The sequence below is a fragment of the Oncorhynchus clarkii genome, chromosome 19, assembly GCF_045791955.1.
Source record: "Oncorhynchus clarkii lewisi isolate Uvic-CL-2024 chromosome 19, UVic_Ocla_1.0, whole genome shotgun sequence".
In the NCBI taxonomy this organism is placed as follows: Eukaryota; Metazoa; Chordata; class Actinopteri; order Salmoniformes; family Salmonidae; genus Oncorhynchus; species Oncorhynchus clarkii.
This window is the reverse complement of record NC_092165.1, coordinates 31,601,184-31,623,542: the sequence shown is the minus strand read 5'-3', so window position 1 is coordinate 31,623,542 and position 22,359 is coordinate 31,601,184. Positions and strand designations below refer to the sequence as shown.

Sequence of the window (22,359 nt, the reverse complement as noted above, 5' to 3'; positions counted from 1 at the left end):
AGTGCATCATCAGTTCCTCTTGTCATGTTAGTCATTGCATACCGTAGAGAGCTATTTATAACTTGTCAGAAATGTCCAGATCAACTAGCCCATGTCGTCAAATTTTAATTTGGTTGCAGTTTCTACTGCCAATTTTTTTTGTTGTAACGTTTGAGTCACTCAGATATCACATGAACACACATAAGACATGGCAAAATGTGTCGCATTGCAGGACATGAGCTTTAAAACTGCTAAACGTTCTCTGCACCCTGTGGCAAAATGTGTAGAATTACAGAACATACATAAACTGTCTACATACGACATTTTCTCTCAGCCAAGAAGAGGGGTGTGAAGAGTGTGTGTCATGAACAATGTTTGTGCCTATAGATATAGATGTGGCGCACACACGGGGGGGGGGGGGGGGGGGGGGGGGGGGGGGGGGGGGGGTGCGGGAAGTTCCCCAATGGGGGCCTGAGTGAAAAAGTTTGGAACCCCTGCCCGAAATTATAATTTGGGGATTTCCCAATTGATATTTTGGTCAACAGTAATACTGTGGGGCTGTGACAGGTTCCTATTTTATTAACCCTTATTTACCAGGTAAGTTGACCGAGAACACATTCTCATTTACAGCAATGACCTGGGGAATAGTTACAGGGGAGAGGAGGGGGGATGAATGAGCCAATTGGAAGCTTTAATATATGGACTTGTTTTTCCACATTGGCACAAAACGGTGGCTTGTCTGCATAACTCTCCTCAAACAAACCCAGTTGTAAAACAGGACACTGAATCACTACATGAGAGGTCTAGTCTATATATCAACATCCCAGATATCCAAGCAAATACCGGGAATTTGAATGTTGAGGTATAATATCTGGATGTCAATATTTGTCAGGCTGCTTGTTTGTTTTTAAATCCTTGAAAATATCCAGGTAAGATGGATGTATCAAACATTTGAGTTTACACGACCATAACCTCCAATGTGAATCAAGTAGTTGGTTTTACTGAATCAAAACAGACAATGTCAGACACAACCCTTGCGTCTGTCTGAGGGGGGGAAAAGATTTATTGCCTTGTGTACATGTGAACTAGTTAGGTGAGCCGTGTTTGCCTATGTGTGTCAGTGTGTATCGGCAAAATAGACTTCCAATCAAAGGGCATTTAAAAATTGAGAAAATGGGGGAGATGCCAATAGTGCTGGAGATAGCAATTTATTACATTATTCAGAGGAGAGACACTGTGGTTAATTTTTGAAACATGTCTCTCTCCTCTATAACGACTGTGTGTGTGTGTGTGTGCGTAGTGTCGTTCAGACCCACCCTGGCAGTGCTGTCTCTCTCTCCTCTATAACGACTGTGTGTGTGTGTGTGTGTGCGTAGTGTCGTTCAGAACCACCCTGGCCAGTGCCGTCTCTCTCTCCTCTATAACGACTGTGTGTGTGTGTGTGTGTGTGTGTGTGCGCGTAGTGTCGTTCAGACCCACCCTGGCCAGTGCTGTCTCTCCCTCCTCTATAACGACTGTGTGTGTGTGTGTGTGTGCGCGTAGTGTCGTTCAGACCCACCCTGGACAGTGCTGTCTCTCTCTCCTCTATAACGACTGTGTGTGTGTGTGTGTGCGTAGTGTCGTTCAGACCCACCCTGGCCAGTGCTGTCTCTCTCTCCTCTATAACGACTGTGTGTGTGTGTGTGTGTGCGGAGTGTCGTTCAGACCCACCCTGGCCAGTGCTGTCTCTCTCTCCTCTATAACGACTGTGTGTGTGTGTGTGTGCGTAGTGTCGTTCAGACCCACCCTGGCTAGTGCTGTCTCTCTCTCCTCTATAACGACTGTGTGTGTGTGTGTGTGTGCGTAGTGTCATTCAGACCCACCCTGGCCAGTGCTGTCTCTCTCTCCTCTATAACAACTGTGTGTGTGCGTAGTGTCGTTCAGACCCACCCTGGCCAGTGCTGTCTCTCTCTCCTCTATAACGACTGTGTGTGTGTGTGTGTGTGTGTGCGTAGTGTCGTTCAGACCCACCCTGGCCAGTGCTGTCTCTCTCTCCTCTATAACAGCATTCATCTCCTCTGCTGTAATCTTCCTCCTTCTCTCCCGGACCTTCTGCAGCCGGTCCACGATCACCCCCCCGCTCCGCTCAATCCCCAGCGCTGAATCTGCACTGTTCACCCTGTTCAGCAGTTCCTCAAGGTCCTAACACACACGACACGCATGTGTGTGTAACACACACACACACACACACACAAACACACACACACACACACACACACACACACACACACACACACACACACACATCATTCCTAATTCAACAGCAGCAACTGACCAAAATAAAAAAAACATACAAAACAACAAAAATGTAATAAATATGCAGATGCTACAGGTGCACAAATATCAGTTCTCAGACGTGGTGTATAGGTGTGTGCACATGTAGGATATATCTGAATTCGTGTTAAAAATGTCAAGCCTTCATAAGCCAATAATAACAATATATTTATAGTCATACGTTTTATTTAAGGAGATGTTAACAAAATATAACAACAATATCAGTGTTGAAATGTGCTTAGCTGTCCTTAGTTTCCCCAAGACCTTTTTATTGAGGACATTCTGGTGAGAGAAAAAAAGTGAGCCCACATGAGCTCCTAAGGGGAGGGCTTACCGCGTCGCTTTCCTCAGGGTTAATATTCTCCAGGCTGAGCATAGGGGGAAGAGAGAGAGACAGAGAGAGAGAAAGGGGGAGAGAGGACAGAATGAGAGGGGGGAGAGAGAGAGAAGAGAGAGAGTTGTCTTTCCTTAGTGCGGCGAAATGAGATCACTTCCCAAATCTTCCTCACATCCAATAATTGCATTCTGTTCCGGAGGTTTTCAGAGTCGATGATCAGAACAAAAGACACCCCCCAACATATGAAAAGTGCCAGCAGACCCCAGCCATTATTCCTCCAGTAATGCCCTGTATATTCATGTTTACTGCTAATAATGACTACTGGGATCAATTGTTCATATGTGCTGAGATGAGGTGTTGAATCATTTGTAGGTGTGCAGTATTGAGCAGAGGAAGGACCACAGAGAAACGACTACTGTAATTACAGAGGTGTGCCAGGAGATTTATGGACCACCTCAAAGCACTCAGTACATTGTTCTTGCTAACAATCAAAAAGAAGAACAACTCCAGCACACTGGTCGTGGTAATCTTCATGCTTCTAACAAGTTTAAGGGATCTTATTTAACCACATTTTTGGTCTCAATCTACCTTCATCAGAGTGTTTTTCTAGATAACAACCAGACATAAACCGGTTTACCAAGGGGACACAACGATAAAATGATATTGCTTGTTAAATGTTTTTGTTTTTTTAATAAATTGAGACTGAAGCGATTTTACAACAAAATTGTATTCATCAAAATACAATCCAAAACAACACTCATATAGCATATCAATAACACCAGCTTTCCTCTGGCTTCAATCAGGACGGGACATGGCTCTTTTACAGCCCAGTTTAAACGTTTACCTGTCGAGGCACCTCTCCCTGTATGCATCCCAGGCACCCCATTCCCATTATAGTACACTGCAATTGAAAAGGGCCTCAGCTTTTTACTGAAACAGTGGCGGGGAGAACGCATGCTGGGACCAGAATGCTGATTGCACCTTTAAAAAGTGCCAATGTGATTTCCCCCAGGAAGCCAGTCAGTCGATCCTCTCCTCTCATGGAAAAAAAACAAAAATTCTTCAGCTCATTTACAAAGGCATTACACGGATCACCTCCCATTATAAAGGTACATACTCAATCATACTGGGCCCGCCACTGACCTGCCTGGGAAAATAAAGGTTTAGAACCTGCTTTTCCATATTCCAGCTAAGATAATGGGATTGTGCTTGGCTATCAATTACCTTTTCTTTCTAAGAGGAAGGCTGGGAGATGCCGTTGAAGAGATGTTCTTCTCATTAGATTGCCAGGCTATTTGGCATAATACTAGGCTGAAAGCGCTTCATGCCAACCAATAAGTCCAGCCAATTTAAATCATTTGAATCATTCCAATAAAAGGCCATATCAAATAAATGTGATTTGAGATAAAAAATGTGTTTGACAAATGTTTTGAGAGTAAACAACGCATTGCATATATAAAAAACAACAACGGGATTTATGCAAGTGGATCTCACACCAACCAGCACACCAACCCAGGCTTATTTAAATATAGATTTGCTTCCGACAGAAAGTTATATATTCCCTTAAGTAGAAATGTAATTACTTCTAAACTGCACCAGCTAATATTGCCTGCCCGCCTCCATTCTTTCCTAGTGGACCATGCAGCTTTAATTTGAAAGGTCCTGGACCTTAAGAACATACCCCACCCCAGTCGAACAACCACCTAAACAAAACAAAAAGATCACATTAATTAGCCCTCTCAGACAGGCTGGTAAAGATCTGCTGGTCTGAAGGACTTGATTGATTTCCTATACAGTGCAACTCTTGACTGACAACCTCGCACGGAGGGCGAGGGGACTCTTATGAAATGTCACACCCCTCCGATATATTCCCAAACCAGTCGATATTGCATTTTTCTCCACCCCCCCACTTGTTTTGCACCGCCATTCCATTCACCTTGTCGACTAGCCTGAAGAACGAAGCGGAGTTCGCCTAAGCAATGGCAAGTAAACAGACTGACCCATTATAGCTGTCAGAAAACCCTCCGTCCCCACTTCCATAGAAGAGGAAAATGGGGGAGTGAGGAAATAACAAAGAGTTTAGCAGAGAGAGAGAGAACAAATGTAATGCTTTTCACTATTATCTCATAGACTGCTTTCTCCTATTTATTTCCCAACTTGTCTCTGTACTGCTGGTGTTGTGAAGGACAGTGAGAGCAGAGGGAGGGAGATAGGTGTCTTACTGTAATTGATCAGAGTGATCCTGTGTGGTAGGGTTGGGGGTCAACAACACCACTTCCATTTATTCATTTCAGAAAATCAATTGAAATTCAAATGTTCCTTGAAATGTAAGTTTGAATTGACTGAATTCAATTGGATTGTGACAGAGAAGAGGCGGGAGAGGTGAGTTAGTTAAGCAGAATGGGTCAATATGCCAGGGATGAGAAAATTAGGAAACTTTCATTTCTGTTCATTTCCTGAATTGTCACGGAATTCAATCTTGAATTGCTCCGTGACGTGTTGTAGTTTACTATGTTGTGATGTGTTGTGGTTTACTATGTTGTGGTTTACTATGTTGTGATGTGTTGTAGTTTACTATGTTGTGGTTTACTATGTTGTGGTGTGTTGTGGTTTACTATGTTGTGATGTGTTGTGGTTTACTATGTTGTGGTGTGTTGTGGTTTACTATGTTGTGATGTGTTGTGGTTTACTATGTTGTGGTTTACTATGTTGTGATGTGTTGTAGTTTACTATGTTGTGGTTTACTATGTTGTGGTGTGTTGTGGTTTACTATGTTGTGATGTGTTGTGGTTTACGATGTTGTGATGTGTTGTGGTTTACGATGTTGTGGTGTGTTGTGGTTTACTATGTTGTGGTGTGTTGTGGTTTACTATGTTGTGGTGTGTTGTGGTTTACTATGTTGTGGTGTGTTGTGGTTTACTATGTTGTGATGTGTTGTGGTTTACGATGTTGTGATGTGTTGTGGTTTACGATGTTGTGGTGTGTTGTGGTTTACTATGTTGTGGTGTGTTGTGGTTTACTATGTTGTGGTGTGTTGTGGTTTACTATGTTGTGATGTATTGTGGTTTATTATGTTGTGATGTGTTGTGGTTTACTATGTTGTGATTTACTATGTTGTGATGTGTTGTGGTTTACTATGTTGTGATGTGTTGTGGTTTACTATGTTGTGATTTACTATGTTGTGATGTGTTGTGGTTTACTATGTTGTGATGTGTTGTGGTTTACTATGTTGTGATGTGTTGTGGTTTACTATGTTGTGGTGTGTTGTGGTTTACTATGTTGTGGTTTACTATGTTGTGGTGTGTTGTGGTTTACTATGTTGTGATGTGTTGTGGTTTACTATGTTGTGGTGTGTTGTGGTTTACTATGTTGTGGTGTGTTGTGGTTTACTATGTTGTGATGTGTTGTGGTTTACTATGTTGTGGTTTACTATGTTGTGGTGTGTTGTGGTTTACTATGTTGTGGTGTGTTGTGGTTTACTATGTTGTGGTGTGTTGTGGTTTACTATGTTGTGATGTGTTGTGGTTTACTATGTTGTGATGTGTTGTGGTTTACTATGTTGTGGTTTACTATGTTGTGGTGTGTTGTGGTTTACTATGTTGTGGTGTGTTGTGGTTTACTATGTTGTGGTGTGTTGTGGTTTACTATGTTGTGATGTGTTGTGGTTTACTATGTTGTGATGTGTTGTGGTTTACTATGTTGTGATGTGTTGTGGTTTACTATGTTGTGATGTGTTGTGGTTTACTATGTTGTGATGTGTTGTGGTTTACTATGTTGTGGTTTACTATGTTGTGATGTGTTGTGGTTTACTATGTTGTGATGTGTGTTGTTGTGTTTACTATGTTGTGATGTGTTGTGGTTTACTATGTTGTGGTTTACTATGTTGTGATTTACTATGTTGTGATGTGTTGTGGTTTACTATGTTGTGGTTTACTATGTTGTGATGTGTTGTGGTTTACTATGTTGTGATGTGTTGTGGTGTTGTGGTATGTTGTATGTGTTGTGGTTTACTATGTTGTGGTTTACTATGTTGTGATGTTGTGATGTGTTGTGGTTTACTATGTTGTGGTTTACTATGTTGTGGTTTACTATGTTGTGGTGTGTTGTGGTTTACTATGTTGTGGTTTACTATGTTGTGGTTTACTATGTTGTGATGTGTTGTGGTTTACTATGTTGTGATGTGTTGTGGTTTACTATGTTGTGATGTGTTGTGGTTTACTATGTTGTGGTTTACTATGTTGTGATTTACTATGTTGTGATGTGTTGTGGTTTACTATGTTGTGGTTTACTATGTTGTGGTTTACTATGTTGTGATGTGTTGTGGTTTACTATGTTGTGGTTTACTATGTTGTGATGTGTTGTGGTTTACTATGTTGTGATGTGTTGTGGTTTACTATGTTGTGGTGTGTTGTGGTTTACTATGTTGTGATGTGTTGTGGTTTACTATGTTGTGGTGTGTTGTGGTTTACTATGTTGTGGTGTGTTGTGGTTTACTATGTTGTGATGTGTTGTGGTTTACTATGTTGTGGTGTGTTATGTTGTGTTTACTATGTTGTGATGTGTTGTGGTTTACTATGTTGTGGTGTGTTGTGGTTTACTATGTTGTGGTTTACTATGTTGTGGTGTGTTGTGGTTTACTATGTTGTGATGTGTTGTGGTTTACTATGTTGTGGTGTGTTGTGGTTTACTATGTTGTGGTTTACTATGTTGTGGTTTACTATGTTGTGGTGTGTTGTGGTTTACTATGTTGTGGTGTGTTGTGGTTTACTATGTTGTGGTTCACTATGTTGTGGTTTACTATGTTGTGGTTCACTATGTTGTGGTTTACTATGTTGTGATGTGTTGTGGTTTACTATGTTGTGGTGTGTTGTGGTTTACTATGTTGTGGTGTGTTGTGGTTTACTATGTTGTGGTGTGTTGTGGTTTACTATGTTGTGGTGTGTTGTGGTTTACTATGTTGTGGTGTGTTGTGGTTTACTATGTTGTGATGTATTGTGGTTTACTATGTTGTGATGTGTTGTGGTTTACTATGTTGTGGCGTGTTGTGGTTTACTATGTTGTGGTTTACTATGTTGTGGTGTGTTGTGGTTTACTATGTTGTGATGTGTTGTGGTTTACTATGTTGTGGTGTGTTGTGGTTTACTATGTTGTGATGTGTTGTGGTTTACTATGTTGTGGTGTGTTGTGGTTTACTATGTTGTGGTTTACTATGTTGTGGTTTACTATGTTGTGGTGTGTTGTGGTTTACTATGTTGTGGTGTGTTGTGGTTTACTATGTTGTGGTTCACTATGTTGTGGTTTACTATGTTGTGGTTCACTATGTTGTGGTTTACTATGTTGTGATGTGTTGTGGTTTACTATGTTGTGGTGTGTTGTGGTTTACTATGTTGTGGTGTGTTGTGGTTTACTATGTTGTGATGTGTTGTGGTTTACTATGTTGTGATGTGTTGTGGTTTACTATGTTGTGGTGTGTTGTGGTTTACTATGTTGTGGTTTACTATGTTGTGGTTTACTATGTTGTGGTTTACTATGTTGTGATGTGTTGTGGTTTACTATGTTGTGGTTTACTATGTTGTGGTGTGTTGTGGTTTACTATGTTGTGATGTGTTGTGGTTTACTATGTTGTGGTGTGTTGTGGTTTACTATGTTGTGGTTTACTATGTTGTGGTTTACTATGTTGTGGTGTGTTGTGGTTTACTATGTTGTGGTGTGTTGTGGTTTACTATGTTGTGGTTTGTGGTTTACTATGTTGTGGTTTACTATGTTGTGGTGTGTTGTGGTTTACTATGTTGTGATGTGTTGTGGTTTACTATGTTGTGGTGTGTTGTGGTTTACTATGTTGTGGTGTGTTGTGGTTTACTATGTTGTGGTGTGTTGTGGTTTACTATGTTGTGGTGTGTTGTGGTTTACTATGTTGTGGTGTGTTGTGGTTTACTATGTTGTGATGTGTTGTGGTTTACTATGTTGTGATGTGTTGTGGTTTACTATGTTGTGGTGTGTTGTGGTTTACTATGTTGTGGTTTATGTGTTGTGGTTTATGTTGTGGTGTGTTGTGGTTTACTATGTTGTGATGTGTTGTGGTTTACTATGTTGTGGTGTGTTGTGGTTTACTGTGTTGTGGTTACTATGTTGTGGTTTACTATGTGTTGTGGTTTACTATGTTGTGGTGTGTTGTGGTTTACTATGTTGTGGTGTGTTGTGGTTTACTATGTTGTGGTGTGTTGTGGTTTACTATGTTGTGGTGTGTTGTGGTTTACTATGTTGTGGTTCACTATGTTGTGGTTTACTATGTTGTGGTGTGTTGTGGTTTACTATGTTGTGATGTGTTGTGGTTTACTATGTTGTGGTGTGTTGTGGTTTACTATGTTGTGGTGTGTTGTGGTTTACTATGTTGTGATGTGTTGTGGTTTACTATGTTGTGATGTGTTGTGGTTTACTATGTTGTGATGTGTTGTGGTTTACTATGTTGTGGTGTGTTGTGGTTTACTATGTTGTGGTGTGTTGTGGTTTACTATGTTGTGGTGTGTTGTGGTTTACTATGTTGTGATGTGTTGTGGTTTACTATGTTGTGGTGTGTTGTGGTTTACTATGTTGTGATGTGTTGTGGTTTACTATGTTGTGGTGTGTTGTGGTTTACTATGTTGTGGTGTGTTGTGGTTTACTATGTTGTGATGTGTTGTGGTTTACTATGTTGTGGTGTGTTGTGGTTTACTATGTTGTGGTGTGTTGTGGTTTACTATGTTGTGGTGTGTTGTGGTTTACTATGTTGTGGTGTGTTGTGGTTTACTATGTTGTGATGTGTTGTGGTTTACTATGTTGTGATGTGTTGTGGTTTACTATGTTGTGGTGTGTTGTGGTTTACTATGTTGTGGTGTGTTGTGGTTTACTATGTTGTGGTGTGTTGTGGTTTACTATGTTGTGATGTGTTGTGGTTTACTATGTTGTGGTGTGTTGTGGTTTACTATGTTGTGGTTTACTATGTTGTGGTGTGTTGTGGTTTACTATGTTGTGGTGTGTTGTGGTTTACTATGTTGTGATGTGTTGTGGTTTACTATGTTGTGGTGTGTTGTGGTTTACTATGTTGTGGTGTGTTGTGGTTTACTATGTTGTGGTGTGTTGTGGTTTACTATGTTGTGGTGTGTTGTGGTTTACTATGTTGTGATGTGTTGTGGTTTACTATGTTGTGATGTGTTGTGGTTTACTATGTTGTGGTGTGTTGTGGTTTACTATGTTGTGGTGTGTTGTGGTTTACTATGTGGTGTGTTGTGGTTTATGTGTTGTGGTTTACTATGTTGTGATGTGTTGTGGTTTACTATGTTGTGGTGTGTTGTGGTTTACTATGTTGTGGTGTGTTGTGGTTTACTATGTTGTGGTGTGTTGTGGTTTACTATGTTGTGGTGTGTTGTGGTTTACTATGTTGTGGTGTGTTGTGGTTTACTATGTTGTGGTGTGTTGTGGTTTACTATGTTGTGGTGTGTTGTGGTTTACTATGTTGTGGTGTGTTGTGGTTTACTATGTTGTGGTGTGTTGTGGTTTACTATGTTGTGGTGTGTTGTGGTTGTGGTGTGTTGTGGTTTACTGTGTTGTGGTTTACTATGTTGTGATGTGTTGTGGTTTACTATGTTGTGATGTGTTGTGGTTGTGGTTTACTATGTTGTGGTGTGTTGTGGTTTACTATGTTGTGGTGTGTTGTGGTTTACTATGTTGTGATGTGTTGTGGTTTACTATGTTGTGGTGTGTTGTGGTTTACTATGTTGTGTGTGTTGTGGTTTACTATGTTGTGTTGTGGTTTACTATGTTGTGGTGTGTTGTGGTTTACTATGTTGTGGTGTGTTGTGGTTTACTATGTTGTGATGTGTTGTGGTTTACTATGTTGTGGTGTGTTGTGGTTTACTATGTTGTGGTGTGTTGTGGTTTACTATGTTGTGGTGTGTTGTGGTTTACTATGTTGTGGTGTGTTGTGGTTTACTATGTTGTGATGTGTTGTGGTTTACTATGTTGTGATGTGTTGTGGTTTACTATGTTGTGGTGTGTTGTGGTTTACTATGTTGTGGTGTGTTGTGGTTTACTATGTTGTGGTGTGTTGTGGTTTACTATGTTGTGATGTGTTGTGGTTTACTATGTTGTGGTGTGTTGTGGTTTACTATGTTGTGGTTGTTGTGGTTTACTATGTTGTGGTGTGTTGTGGTTTACTATGTTGTGGTTGTGTTGTTTACTATGTTGTGGTGTGTTGTGGTTTACTATGTTGTGGTGTGTTGTGGTTTACTATGTTGTGATATGTGTGATGTGTTGTGGTTTACTATGTTGTGATGTTTACTATGTTGTGGTGTGTTGTGGTTTACTATGTTGTGGTGTGTTGTGGTTTACTATGTTGTGGTGTGTTGTGGTTTACTATGTTGTGGTGTGTTGTGGTTTACTATGTGTGTGGTTTACTGTGTTGTGGTTTACTATGTTGTGATGTGTTGTGGTTTACTATGTTGTGGTGTGTATGTTGTGTTTACTATGTTGTGGTGTGTTGTGGTTTACTATGTTGTGGTGTGTTGTGGTTTACTATGTTGTGATGTGTTGTGGTTTACTATGTTGTGGTGTGTTGTGGTTTACTATGTTGTGGTGTGTTGTGGTTTACTATGTTGTGGTGTGTTGTGGTTTACTATGTTGTGGTGTGTTGTGGTTTACTATGTTGTGGTGTGTTGTGGTTTACTATGTTGTGGTGTGTTGTGGTTTACTATGTTGTGGTGTGTTGTGGTTTACTATGTTGTGGTGTGTTGTGGTTTACTATGTTGTGATGTGTTGTGGTTTACTATGTTGTGGTGTGTTGTGTTGTGGTTTACTATGTTGTGGTGTTGTGGTTTACTATGTTGTGATGTGTTGTGGTTTACTATGTTGTGACTGTGTTGTGGTTTACTATGTTGTGGTTTACTATGTTGTGTGGTGTGTTGTGGTTTACTATGTTGTGGTTTACTATGTTGTGGTTTACTATGTTGTGGTGTGTTGTGGTTTACTATGTTGTGGTGTGTTGTGGTTTACTATGTTGTGATGTGTTGTGGTTTACTATGTTGTGATGTGTTGTAGTTTACTATGTTGTGATGTGTTGTGGTTTACTATGTTGTGATGTGTTGTGGTTTACTATGTTGTGGTGTGTTGTGGTTTACTATGTTGTGGTGTGTTGTGGTTTACTATGTTGTGGTGTGTTGTGGTTTACTATGTTGTGGTGTGTTGTGGTTTACTATGTTGTGATGTGTTGTGGTTTACTATGTTGTGGTGTGTTGTGGTTTACTATGTTGTGATGTGTTGTGGTTTACTATGTTGTGGTGTGTTGTGGTTTACTATGTTGTGGTGTGTTGTGGTTTACTATGTTGTGGTGTGTTGTGGTTTACTATGTTGTGGTGTGTTGTGGTTTACTATGTTGTGGTTTACTATGTTGTGATGTGTTGTGGTTTACTATGTTGTGGTGTGTTGTGGTTTACTATGTTGTGCTGTGTTGTGGTTTACTATGTTGTGGTGTGTTGTGGTTTACTATGTTGTGGTGTGTTGTGGTTTACTATGTTGTGGTGTGTTGTGGTTTACTATGTTGTGGTGTGTTGTGGTTTACTATGTTGTGGTGTGTTGTGGTTTACTATGTTGTGGTGTGTTGTGGTTTACTATGTTGTGATGTGTTGTGGTTTACTATGTTGTGGTGTGTTGTGGTTTACTATGCTGTGATGTGTTGTGGTTTACTATGTTGTGGTGTGTTGTGGTTTACTATGTTGTGGTGTGTTGTGGTTTACTATGTTGTGGTGTGTTGTGGTTTACTATGTTGTGGTGTGTTGTGGTTTACTATGTTGTGGTGTGTTGTGGTTTACTATGTTGTGGTGTGTTGTGGTTTACTATGTTGTGGTGTGTTGTGGTTTACTATGTTGTGATGTGTGATGTGTTGTGGTTTACTATGTTGTGATGTGTTGTGGTTTACTATGTTGTGATGTGTTGTGGTTTACTATGTTGTGGTGTTGTGGTTTACTATGTTGTGATGTGTTGTGGTTTACTATGTTGTGATGTGTTGTGGTTTACTATGTTGTGGTGTGTTGTGGTTTACTATGTTGTGGTTTACTATGTTGTGGTGTGTTGTGGTTTACTATGTTGTGGTGTTGTGGTGTTGTGTTTTGTGGTTTACTATGTTGTGATGTGTTGTGGTTTACTATGTTGTGGTGTGTTGTGGTTTACTATGTTGTGGTGTGTTGTGGTTTACTATGTTGTGGTGTGTTGTGGTTTACTATGTTGTGGTGTGTTGTGGTTTACTATGTTGTGGTGTGTTGTGGTTTACTATGTTGTGATGTGTTGTGGTTTACTATGTTGTGGTTTACTATGTGTTGTGGTTTACTATGTTGTGGTGTGTTGTGGTTTACTATGTTGTGGTGTTGTGGTGTGTGTTTACTATGTTGTGATGTGTTGTGGTTTACTATGTTGTGATGTGTTGTGGTTTACTATGTTGTGGTGTGTTGTGTGTTTACTATGTTGTGGTGTGTTGTGGTTTACTATGTTGTGGTGTGTTGTGGTTTACTATGTTGTGATGTGTTGTGGTTTACTATGTTGTGGTGTGTTGTGGTTTACTATGTTGTGGTGTGTTGTGGTTTACTATGTTGTGATTTACTATGTTGTGATGTGTTGTGGTTTACTATGTTGTGATGTGTTGTGGTTTACTATGTTGTGATGTGTTGTGGTTTACTATGTTGTGATGTTGTGGTGTTGTGGTTTACTATGTTGTGATGTGTTGTGGTTTACTATGTTGTGATTTACTATGTTGTGATGTGTTGTGGTTTACTATGTTGTGGTGTGTTGTGGTTTACTATGTTGTGGTGTGTTGTGGTTTACTATGTTGTGGTTGTGATGTGTTGTGGTTTACTATGTTGTGATGTGTTGTGGTTTACTATGTTGTGGTGTGTTGTGGTTTACTATGTTGTGGTGTGTTGTGGTTTACTATGTTGTGATTTACTATGTTGTGATGTGTTGTGGTTTACTATGTTGTGATGTGTTGTGGTTTACTATGTTGTGATGTGTTGTGGTTTACTATGTTGTGATGTGTTGTGGTTTACTATGTTGTGGTGTGTTGTGGTTTACTATGTTGTGATGTGTTGTGGTTTACTATGTTGTGGTGTGTTGTGGTTTACTATGTTGTGGTGTGTTGTGGTTTACTATGTTGTGGTGTGTTGTGGTTTACTATGTTGTGGTGTGTTGTGGTTTACTATGTTGTGATGTGTTGTGGTTGTGGTTTACTATGTTGTGATGTGTTGTGGTTTACTATGTTGTGGTGTGTTGTGGTTTACTATGTTGTGGTGTGTTGTGGTTTACTATGTTGTGGTGTTGTGGTTTACTATGTTGTGATGTGTTGTGGTTTACTATGTTGTGGTGTGTTGTGGTTTACTATGTTGTGATGTGTTGTGGTTTACTATGTTGTGGTTTACTATGTTGTGGTTTACTATGTTGTGATGTGTTGTGGTTTACTATGTTGTGGTGTGTTGTGGTTTACTATGTTGTGGTGTGTTGTGGTTTACTATGTTGTGGTGTGTTGTGGTTTACTATGTTGTGATGTGTTGTGGTTTACTATGTTGTGGTGTGTTGTGGTTTACTATGTTGTGGTGTGTTGTGGTTTACTATGTTGTGATGTGTTGTGGTTTACTATGTTGATGTGGTTTACTATGTTGTGGTGTGTTGTGGTTTACTATGTTGTGGTGTGTTGTGGTTTACTATGTTGTGGTGTGTTGTGGTTTACTATGTTGTGATGTGTTGTGGTTTACTATGTTGTGGTGTGTTGTGGTTTACTATGTTGTGATGTGTTGTGGTTTACTTTGTTGTGATGTGTTGTGGTTTACTATGTTGTGGTGTGTTGTGGTTTACTATGTTGTGGTGTGTTGTGGTTTACTATGTTGTGGTGTGTTGTGGTTTACTATGTTGTGATGTGTTGTGGTTTACTATGTTGTGATGTGTTGTGGTTTACTATGTTGTGGTGTGTTGTGGTTTACTATGTTGTGGTGTGTTGTGGTTTACTATGTTGTGGTGTGTTGTGGTTTACTATGTTGTGGTGTTTGTGGTTTACTATGTTGTGATGTGTTGTGGTTTACTATGTTGTGACTATGTTGTGGTTTACTATGTTGTGGTGTGTTGTGGTTTACTATGTTGTGATGTGTTGTGGTTTACTATGTTGTGGTGTGTTGTGGTTTACTATGTTGTGACTGTGTTGTGGTTTACTATGTTGTGGTGTGTTGTGGTTTACTATGTTGTGGTGTTGTTGTGTTGTGGTTTACTATGTTGTGGTGTGTTGTGGTTTACTATGTTGTGATGTGTTGTGGTTTACTATGTTGTGATGTGTTGTGGTTTACTATGTTGTGGTGTGTTGTGGTTTACTATGTTGTGGTGTGTTGTGGTTTACTATGTTGTGGTGTGTTGTGGTTTACTATGTTGTGGTGTGTTGTGGTTTACTATGTTGTGGTGTGTTGTGGTTTACTATGTTGTGATGTGTTGTGGTTTACTATGTTGTGATGTGTTGTGGTTTACTATGTTGTGATGTGTTGTGGTTTACTATGTTGTGGTGTGTTGTGGTTTACTATGTTGTGGTGTGTTGTGGTTTACTATGTTGTGGTTTTGTGGTTTACTATGTTGTGGTGTGTTGTGGTTTACTATGTTGTGATGTGTTGTGGTTTACTATGTTGTGATGTGTTGTGGTTTACTATGTTGTGGTGTGTTGTGGTTTACTATGTTGTGGTGTGTTGTGGTTTACTATGTTGTGGTTTACTGTGTTGTGGTTTACTATGTTGTGGTTTATGTGTTGTGGTTTACTATGTTGTGGTGTGTTGTGGTTTACTATGTTGTGGTGTGTTGTGGTTTACTATGTTGTGGTGTGTTGTGGTTTACTATGTGTTGTGGTTTACTATGTTGTGGTGTGTTGTGGTTTACTATGTTGTGGTGTGTTGTGGTTTACTTTACTATGTTGTGATGTGTTGTGGTTTACTATGTTGTGATGTGTTGTGGTTTACTATGTTGTGGTGTGTTGTGGTTTACTATGTTGTGATGTGTATGTTGTGTTTACTATGTTGTGGTTTACTATGTTGTGGTTTACTATGTTGTGGTGTGTTGTGGTTTACTATGTTGTGATGTGTTGTGGTTTACTATGTTGTGGTGTGTTGTGGTTTACTATGTTGTGGTTTACTATGTTGTGGTTTACTATGTTGTGGTGTGTTGTGGTTTACTATGTTGTGGTGTGTTGTGGTTTACTATGTTGTGGTTCACTATGTTGTGGTTTACTATGTTGTGGTTCACTATGTTGTGGTTTACTATGTTGTGATGTGTTGTGGTTTACTATGTTGTGGTGTGTTGTGGTTTACTATGTTGTGGTGTGTTGTGGTTTACTATGTTGTGGTGTGTTGTGGTTTACTATGTTGTGGTGTGTTGTGGTTTACTATGTTGTGGTGTGTTGTGGTTTACTATGTTGTGATGTATTGTGGTTTACTATGTTGTGATGTGTTGTGGTTTACTATGTTGTGATGTGTTGTGGTTTACTATGTTGTGTGTTACTATGTTGTGGTTTGTGGTTTACTATGTTGTGGTGTGTTGTGGTTTACTATGTTGTGATGTGTTGTGGTTTACTATGTTGTGGTGTGTTGTGGTTTACTATGTTGTGATGTGTTGTGGTTTACTATGTTGTGGTGTGTTGTGGTTTACTATGTTGTGGTTTACTATGTTGTGGTTTACTATGTTGTGGTGTGTTGTGGTTTACTATGTTGTGGTGTGTTGTGGTTTACTATGTTGTGGTTCACTATGTTGTGGTTTACTATGTTGTGGTTCACTATGTTGTGGTTTACTATGTTGTGATGTGTTGTGGTTTACTATGTTGTGGTGTGTTGTGGTTTACTATGTTGTGGTGTGTTGTGGTTTACTATGTTGTGATGTGTTGTGGTTTACTATGTTGTGATGTGTTGTGGTTTACTATGTTGTGGTGTGTTGTGGTTTACTATGTTGTGGTTTACTATGTTGTGGTTTACTATGTTGTGATTTACTATGTTGTGATGTGTTGTGGTTTACTATGTTGTGGTTTACTATGTTGTGGTGTGTTGTGGTTTACTATGTTGTGATGTGTTGTGGTTTACTATGTTGTGGTGTGTTGTGGTTTACTATGTTGTGGTTTACTATGTTGTGGTTTACTATGTTGTGGTGTGTTGTGGTTTACTATGTTGTGGTGTGTTGTGGTTTACTATGTTGTGGTGTGTTGTGGTTTACTATGTTGTGGTTCACTATGTTGTGGTTTACTATGTTGTGATGTGTTGTGGTTTACTATGTTGTGGTGTGTTGTGGTTTACTATGTTGTGGTGTGTTGTGGTGTACTATGTTGTGGTGTGTTGTGGTTTACTATGTTGTGGTGTGTTGTGGTTTACTATGTTGTGGTGTGTTGTGGTTTACTATGTTGTGGTGTGTTGTGGTTTACTATGTTGTGATGTTGTGGTTTATTGTGTGTTTACTATGTTGTGATGTGTTGTGGTTTACTATGTTGTGGTGTGTTGTGGTTTACTATGTTGTGGTTTACTATGTTGTGGTGTGTTGTGGTTTACTATGTTGTGATGTGTTGTGGTTTACTATGTTGTGGTGTGTTGTGGTTTACTATGTTGTGATGTGTTGTGGTTTACTATGTTGTGGTGTGTTGTGGTTTACTATGTTGTGGTTTACTATGTTGTGGTTTACTATGTTGTGGTGTGTTGTGGTTTACTATGTTGTGGTGTGTTGTGGTTTACTATGTTGTGGTTCACTATGTTGTGGTTTACTATGTTGTGGTTCACTATGTTGTGGTTTACTATGTTGTGATGTGTTGTGGTTTACTATGTTGTGGTGTGTTGTGGTTTACTATGTTGTGGTGTGTTGTGGTTTACTATGTTGTGATGTATTGTGGTTTACTATGTTGTGATGTGTTGTGGTTTACTATGTTGTGATGTGTTGTGGTTTACTATGTTGTGGTGTGTTGTGGTTTACTATGTTGTGGTTTACTATGTTGTGGTGTGTTGTGGTTTACTATGTTGTGATGTGTTGTGGTTTACTATGTTGTGGTGTGTTGTGGTTTACTATGTTGTGATGTGTTGTGGTTTACTATGTTGTGGTGTGTTGTGGTTTACTATGTTGTGGTGTGTTGTGGTTTACTATGTTGTGATGTGTTGTGTTGTGGTTTACTATGTTGTGGTTTACTATGTTGTGGTGTGTTGTGGTTTACTATGTTGTGGTGTGTTGTGGTTTACTATGTTGTGGTGTGTTGTGGTTTACTATGTTGTGGTGTTGTGGTGTGGTGGTTACTATGTTGTGATGTGTTGTGGTTTACTATGTTGTGATGTGTTGTGGTTTACTATGTTGTGGTGTGTTGTGGTTTACTATGTTGTGTGTTTACTATGTGTGGTGTGTTGTGGTTACTATGTTTACTATGTTGTGGTGTGTTGTGGTTTACTATGTTGTGATGTGTTGTGGTTTACTATGTTGTGGTGTGTTGTGGTTTACTATGTTGTGGTGTGTTGTGGTTTACTATGTTGTGGTGTGTTGTGGTTTACTATGTTGTGGTGTGTTGTGGTTTACTATGTTGTGATGTGTTGTGGTTTACTATGTTGTGGTGTGTTGTGGTTTACTATGTTGTGGTGTGTTGTGGTTTACTATGTTGTGGTGTGTTGTGGTTTACTATGTTGTGGTGTGTTGTGGTTTACTATGTTGTGATGTGTTGTGGTTTACTATGTTGTGGTGTGTTGTGGTTTACTATGTTGTGGTGTGTTGTGGTTTACTATGTTGTGGTGTGTTGTGGTTTACTATGTTGTGGTGTGTTGTGGTTTACTATGTTGTGGTGTGTTGTGGTTTACTATGTTGTGGTGTGTTGTGGTTTACTATGTTGTGGTGTGTTGTGGTTTACTATGTTGTGGTGTGTTGTGGTTTACTATGTTGTGATGTGTTGTGGTTTACTATGTTGTGGTGTGTTGTGGTTTACTATGTTGTGGTGTGTTGTGGTTTACTATGTTGTGGTTTACTATGTTGTGATGTGTTGTGGTTTACTATGTTGTGATGTGTTGTGGTTTACTATGTTGTGATGTGTTGTGGTTTACTATGTTGTGATGTGTTGTGGTTTACTATGTTGTGATGTGTTGTGGTTTACTATGTTGTGGTGTGTTGTGGTTTACTATGTTGTGTGGTGTGTTGTGGTTTATGTGTTGTGGTTTACTATGTTGTGGTGTGTTGTGGTTTACTATGTTGTGGTGTGTTGTGGTTTACTATGTTGTGGTGTGTTGTGGTTTACTATGTTGTGATGTGTTGTGGTTTACTATGTTGTGATGTGTTGTGGTTTACTATGTTGTGGTTTACTATGTTGTGATGTGTTGTGGTTTACTATGTTGTGGTTTACTATGTTGTGGTTTACTATGTTGTGGTGTGTTGTGGTTTACTATGTTGTGGTGTGTTGTGGTTTACTATGTTGCGGTGTGTTGTGGTTTACTATGGTGTGGTGTGTTGTGGTTTACTATGTTGTGATGTGTTGTAGTTTACTATGTTGTGGTTTACTATGTTGTGATGTGTTGTGGTTTACTATGTTGTGGTGTGTTGTGGTTTACTATGTTGTGATGTGTTGTGGTTTACTATGTTGTGGTTTACTATGTTGTGATGTGTTGTGGTTTACTATGTTGTGGTGTGTTGTGGTTTACTATGTTGTGGTTTACTATGTTGTGGTGTGTTGTGGTTTACTATGTTGTGGTTTACTATGTTGTGGTGTGTTGTGGTTTACTATGTTGTGATTTACTATGTTGTGGTTTACTATGTTGTGGTTTACTATGTTGTGGTGTGTTGTGGTTTACTATGTTGTGGTGTGTTGTGGTTTACTATGTTGTGATTTACTATGTTGTGGTTTACTATGTTGTGGTTTACTATGTTGTGATGTGTTGTGGTTTACTATGTTGTGATTTACTATGTTGTGATGTGTTGTGGTTTACTATGTTGTGGTGTGTTGTGGTTTACTATGTTGTGGTGTGTTGTGGTTTACTATGTTGTGATTTACTATGTTGTGATGTGTTGTGGTTTACTATGTTGTGATGTGTTGTGGTTTACTATGTTGTGGTGTGTTGTGGTTTACTATGTTGTGGTGTGTTGTGGTTTACTATGTTGTGATTTACTATGTTGTGATGTGTTGTGGTTTACTATGTTGTGACGTGTTGTGGTTTACTATGTTGTGATGTGTTGTGGTTTACTATGTTGTGATGTGTTGTGGTTTACTATGTTGTGGTTTACTATGTTGTGATGTGTTGTGGTTTACTATGTTGTGGTGTGTTGTGGTTTACTATGTTGTGGTGTGTTGTGGTTTACTATGTTGTGGTGTATTGTGGTTTACTATGTTGTGGTGTGTTGTGGTTTACTATGTTGTGGTGTGTTGTGGTTTACTATGTTGTGGTTTACTATGCTGTGATGTGTTGTGGTTTACTATGTTGTGATGTGTTGTAGTTTACTATGTTGTGATTTACTATGTTGTGGTGGGTTGTGGTTTACTATGTTGTGATGTGTTGAGGTTTACTATGTTGTGATGTGTTGTGGTTTACTATGTTGTGGTGTGTTGTGGTTTACTATGTTGTGATGTGTTGTGGTTTACTATGTTGTGGTTTACTATGTTGTGGTTTACTATGTTGTGATGTGTTGTGGTTTACTATGTTGTGGTGTGTTGTGGTTTACTATGTTGTGGTGTGTTGTGGTTTACTATGTTGTGATGTGTTGTGGTTTACTATGTTGTGATGTGTTGTGGTTTACTATGTTGTGATGTGTTGTGGTTTACTATGTTGTGATGTGTTGTGGTTTACTATGTTGTGATGTGTTGTGGTTTACTATGTTGTGGTGTGTTGTGGTTTACTATGTTGTGATGTGTTGTGGTTTACTATGTTGTGGTGTGTTGTGGTTTACTATGTTGTGGTGTGTTGTGGTTTACTATGTTGTGGTTTACTATGTTGTGATGTGTTGTGGTTTACTATGTTGTGATGTGTTGTGGTTTACTATGTTGTGGTTTACTATGTTGTGATGTGTTGTGGTTTACTATGTTGTGGTTTACTATGTTGTGATGTGTTGTGGTTTACTATGTTGTGGTGTGTTGTGGTTTACTATGTTGTGATGTGTTGTGGTTTACTATGTTGTGGTTTACTATGTTGTGATGTGTTGTGGTTTACTATGTTGTGGTGTGTTGTGGTTTACTATGCTGTGATGTGTTGTGGTTTACTATGTTGTGGTTTACTATGTTGTGGTTTACTATGTTGTGGTGTGTTGTGGTTTACTATGTTGTGGTTTACTATGTTGTGGTGTGTTGTGGTTTACTATGTTGTGGTTTACTATGTTGTGGTGTGTTGTGGTTTACTATGTTGTGATTTACTATGTTGTGGTTTACTATGTTGTGGTTTACTATGTTGTGGTGTGTTGTGGTTTACTATGTTGTGGTGTGTTGTGGTTTACTATGTTGTGATTTACTATGTTGTGGTTTACTATGTTGTGGTTTACTATGTTGTGATGTGTTGTGGTTTACTATGTTGTGATTTACTATGTTGTGATGTGTTGTGGTTTACTATGTTGTGGTGTGTTGTGGTTTACTATGTTGTGGTGTGTTGTGGTTTACTATGTTGTGATTTACTATGTTGTGATGTGTTGTGGTTTACTATGTTGTGATGTGTTGTGGTTTACTATGTTGTGGTGTGTTGTGGTTTACTATGTTGTGGTGTGTTGTGGTTTACTATGTTGTGATTTACTATGTTGTGATGTGTTGTGGTTTACTATGTTGTGACGTGTTGTGGTTTACTATGTTGTGATGTGTTGTGGTTTACTATGTTGTGATGTGTTGTGGTTTACTATGTTGTGGTTTACTATGTTGTGATGTGTTGTGGTTTACTATGTTGTGGTTTACTATGTTGTGGTGTGTTGTGGTTTACTATGTTGTGGTTTACTATGTTGTGGTGTATTGTGGTTTACTATGTTGTGGTGTGTTGTGGTTTACTATGTTGTGGTGTGTTGTGGTTTACTATGTTGTGGTTTACTATGCTGTGATGTGTTGTGGTTTACTATGTTGTGATGTGTTGTAGTTTACTATGTTGTGATTTACTATGTTGTGGTGTGTTGTGGTTTACTATGTTGTGATGTGTTGAGGTTTACTATGTTGTGATGTGTTGTGGTTTACTATGTTGTGGTGTGTTGTGGTTTACTATGTTGTGATGTGTTGTGGTTTACTATGTTGTGGTTTACTATGTTGTGGTTTACTATGTTGTGATGTGTTGTGGTTTACTATGTTGTGGTGTGTTGTGGTTTACTATGTTGTGGTGTGTTGTGGTTTACTATGTTGTGATGTGTTGTGGTTTACTATGTTGTGATGTGTTGTGGTTTACTATGTTGTGATGTGTTGTGGTTTACTATGTTGTGATGTGTTGTGGTTTACTATGTTGTGATGTGTTGTGGTTTACTATGTTGTGGTGTGTTGTGGTTTACTATGTTGTGATGTGTTGTGGTTTACTATGTTGTGGTGTGTTGTGGTTTACTATGTTGTGGTTTACTATGTTGTGATGTGTTGTGGTTTACTATGTTGTGGTGTGTTGTGGTTTACTATGTTGTGGTGTGTTGTGGTTTACTATGTTGTGGTGTGTTGTGGTTTACTATGTTGTGGTTTACTATGTTGTGATGTGTTGTGGTTTACTATGTTGTGATGTGTTGTGGTTTACTATGTTGTGGTTTAC

The 22,359-nt window shown here is 39.1% G+C and overlaps 1 protein-coding gene across 5 annotated transcripts in view; it reads right to left on the bottom strand.

The window, feature by feature from the left end:
- LOC139375039 (mirror-image polydactyly 1) overlaps nucleotides 1-22,359 on the bottom strand; it is a 107,758-nt gene that overhangs the window by 25,759 nt on the left and 59,640 nt on the right. For all 5 annotated transcript variants that reach the window (XM_071116409.1, XM_071116411.1, XM_071116410.1 and 2 more), the window contains 2 exons: nucleotides 2,627-2,660; nucleotides 1,990-2,160 (listed from right to left, as the gene is read on the bottom strand). In XM_071116409.1, the coding sequence (XP_070972510.1) occupies nucleotides 1,990-2,160; nucleotides 2,627-2,660 (205 nt within the window). The remainder of the gene's footprint in view (nucleotides 1-1,989; nucleotides 2,161-2,626; nucleotides 2,661-22,359) is intronic.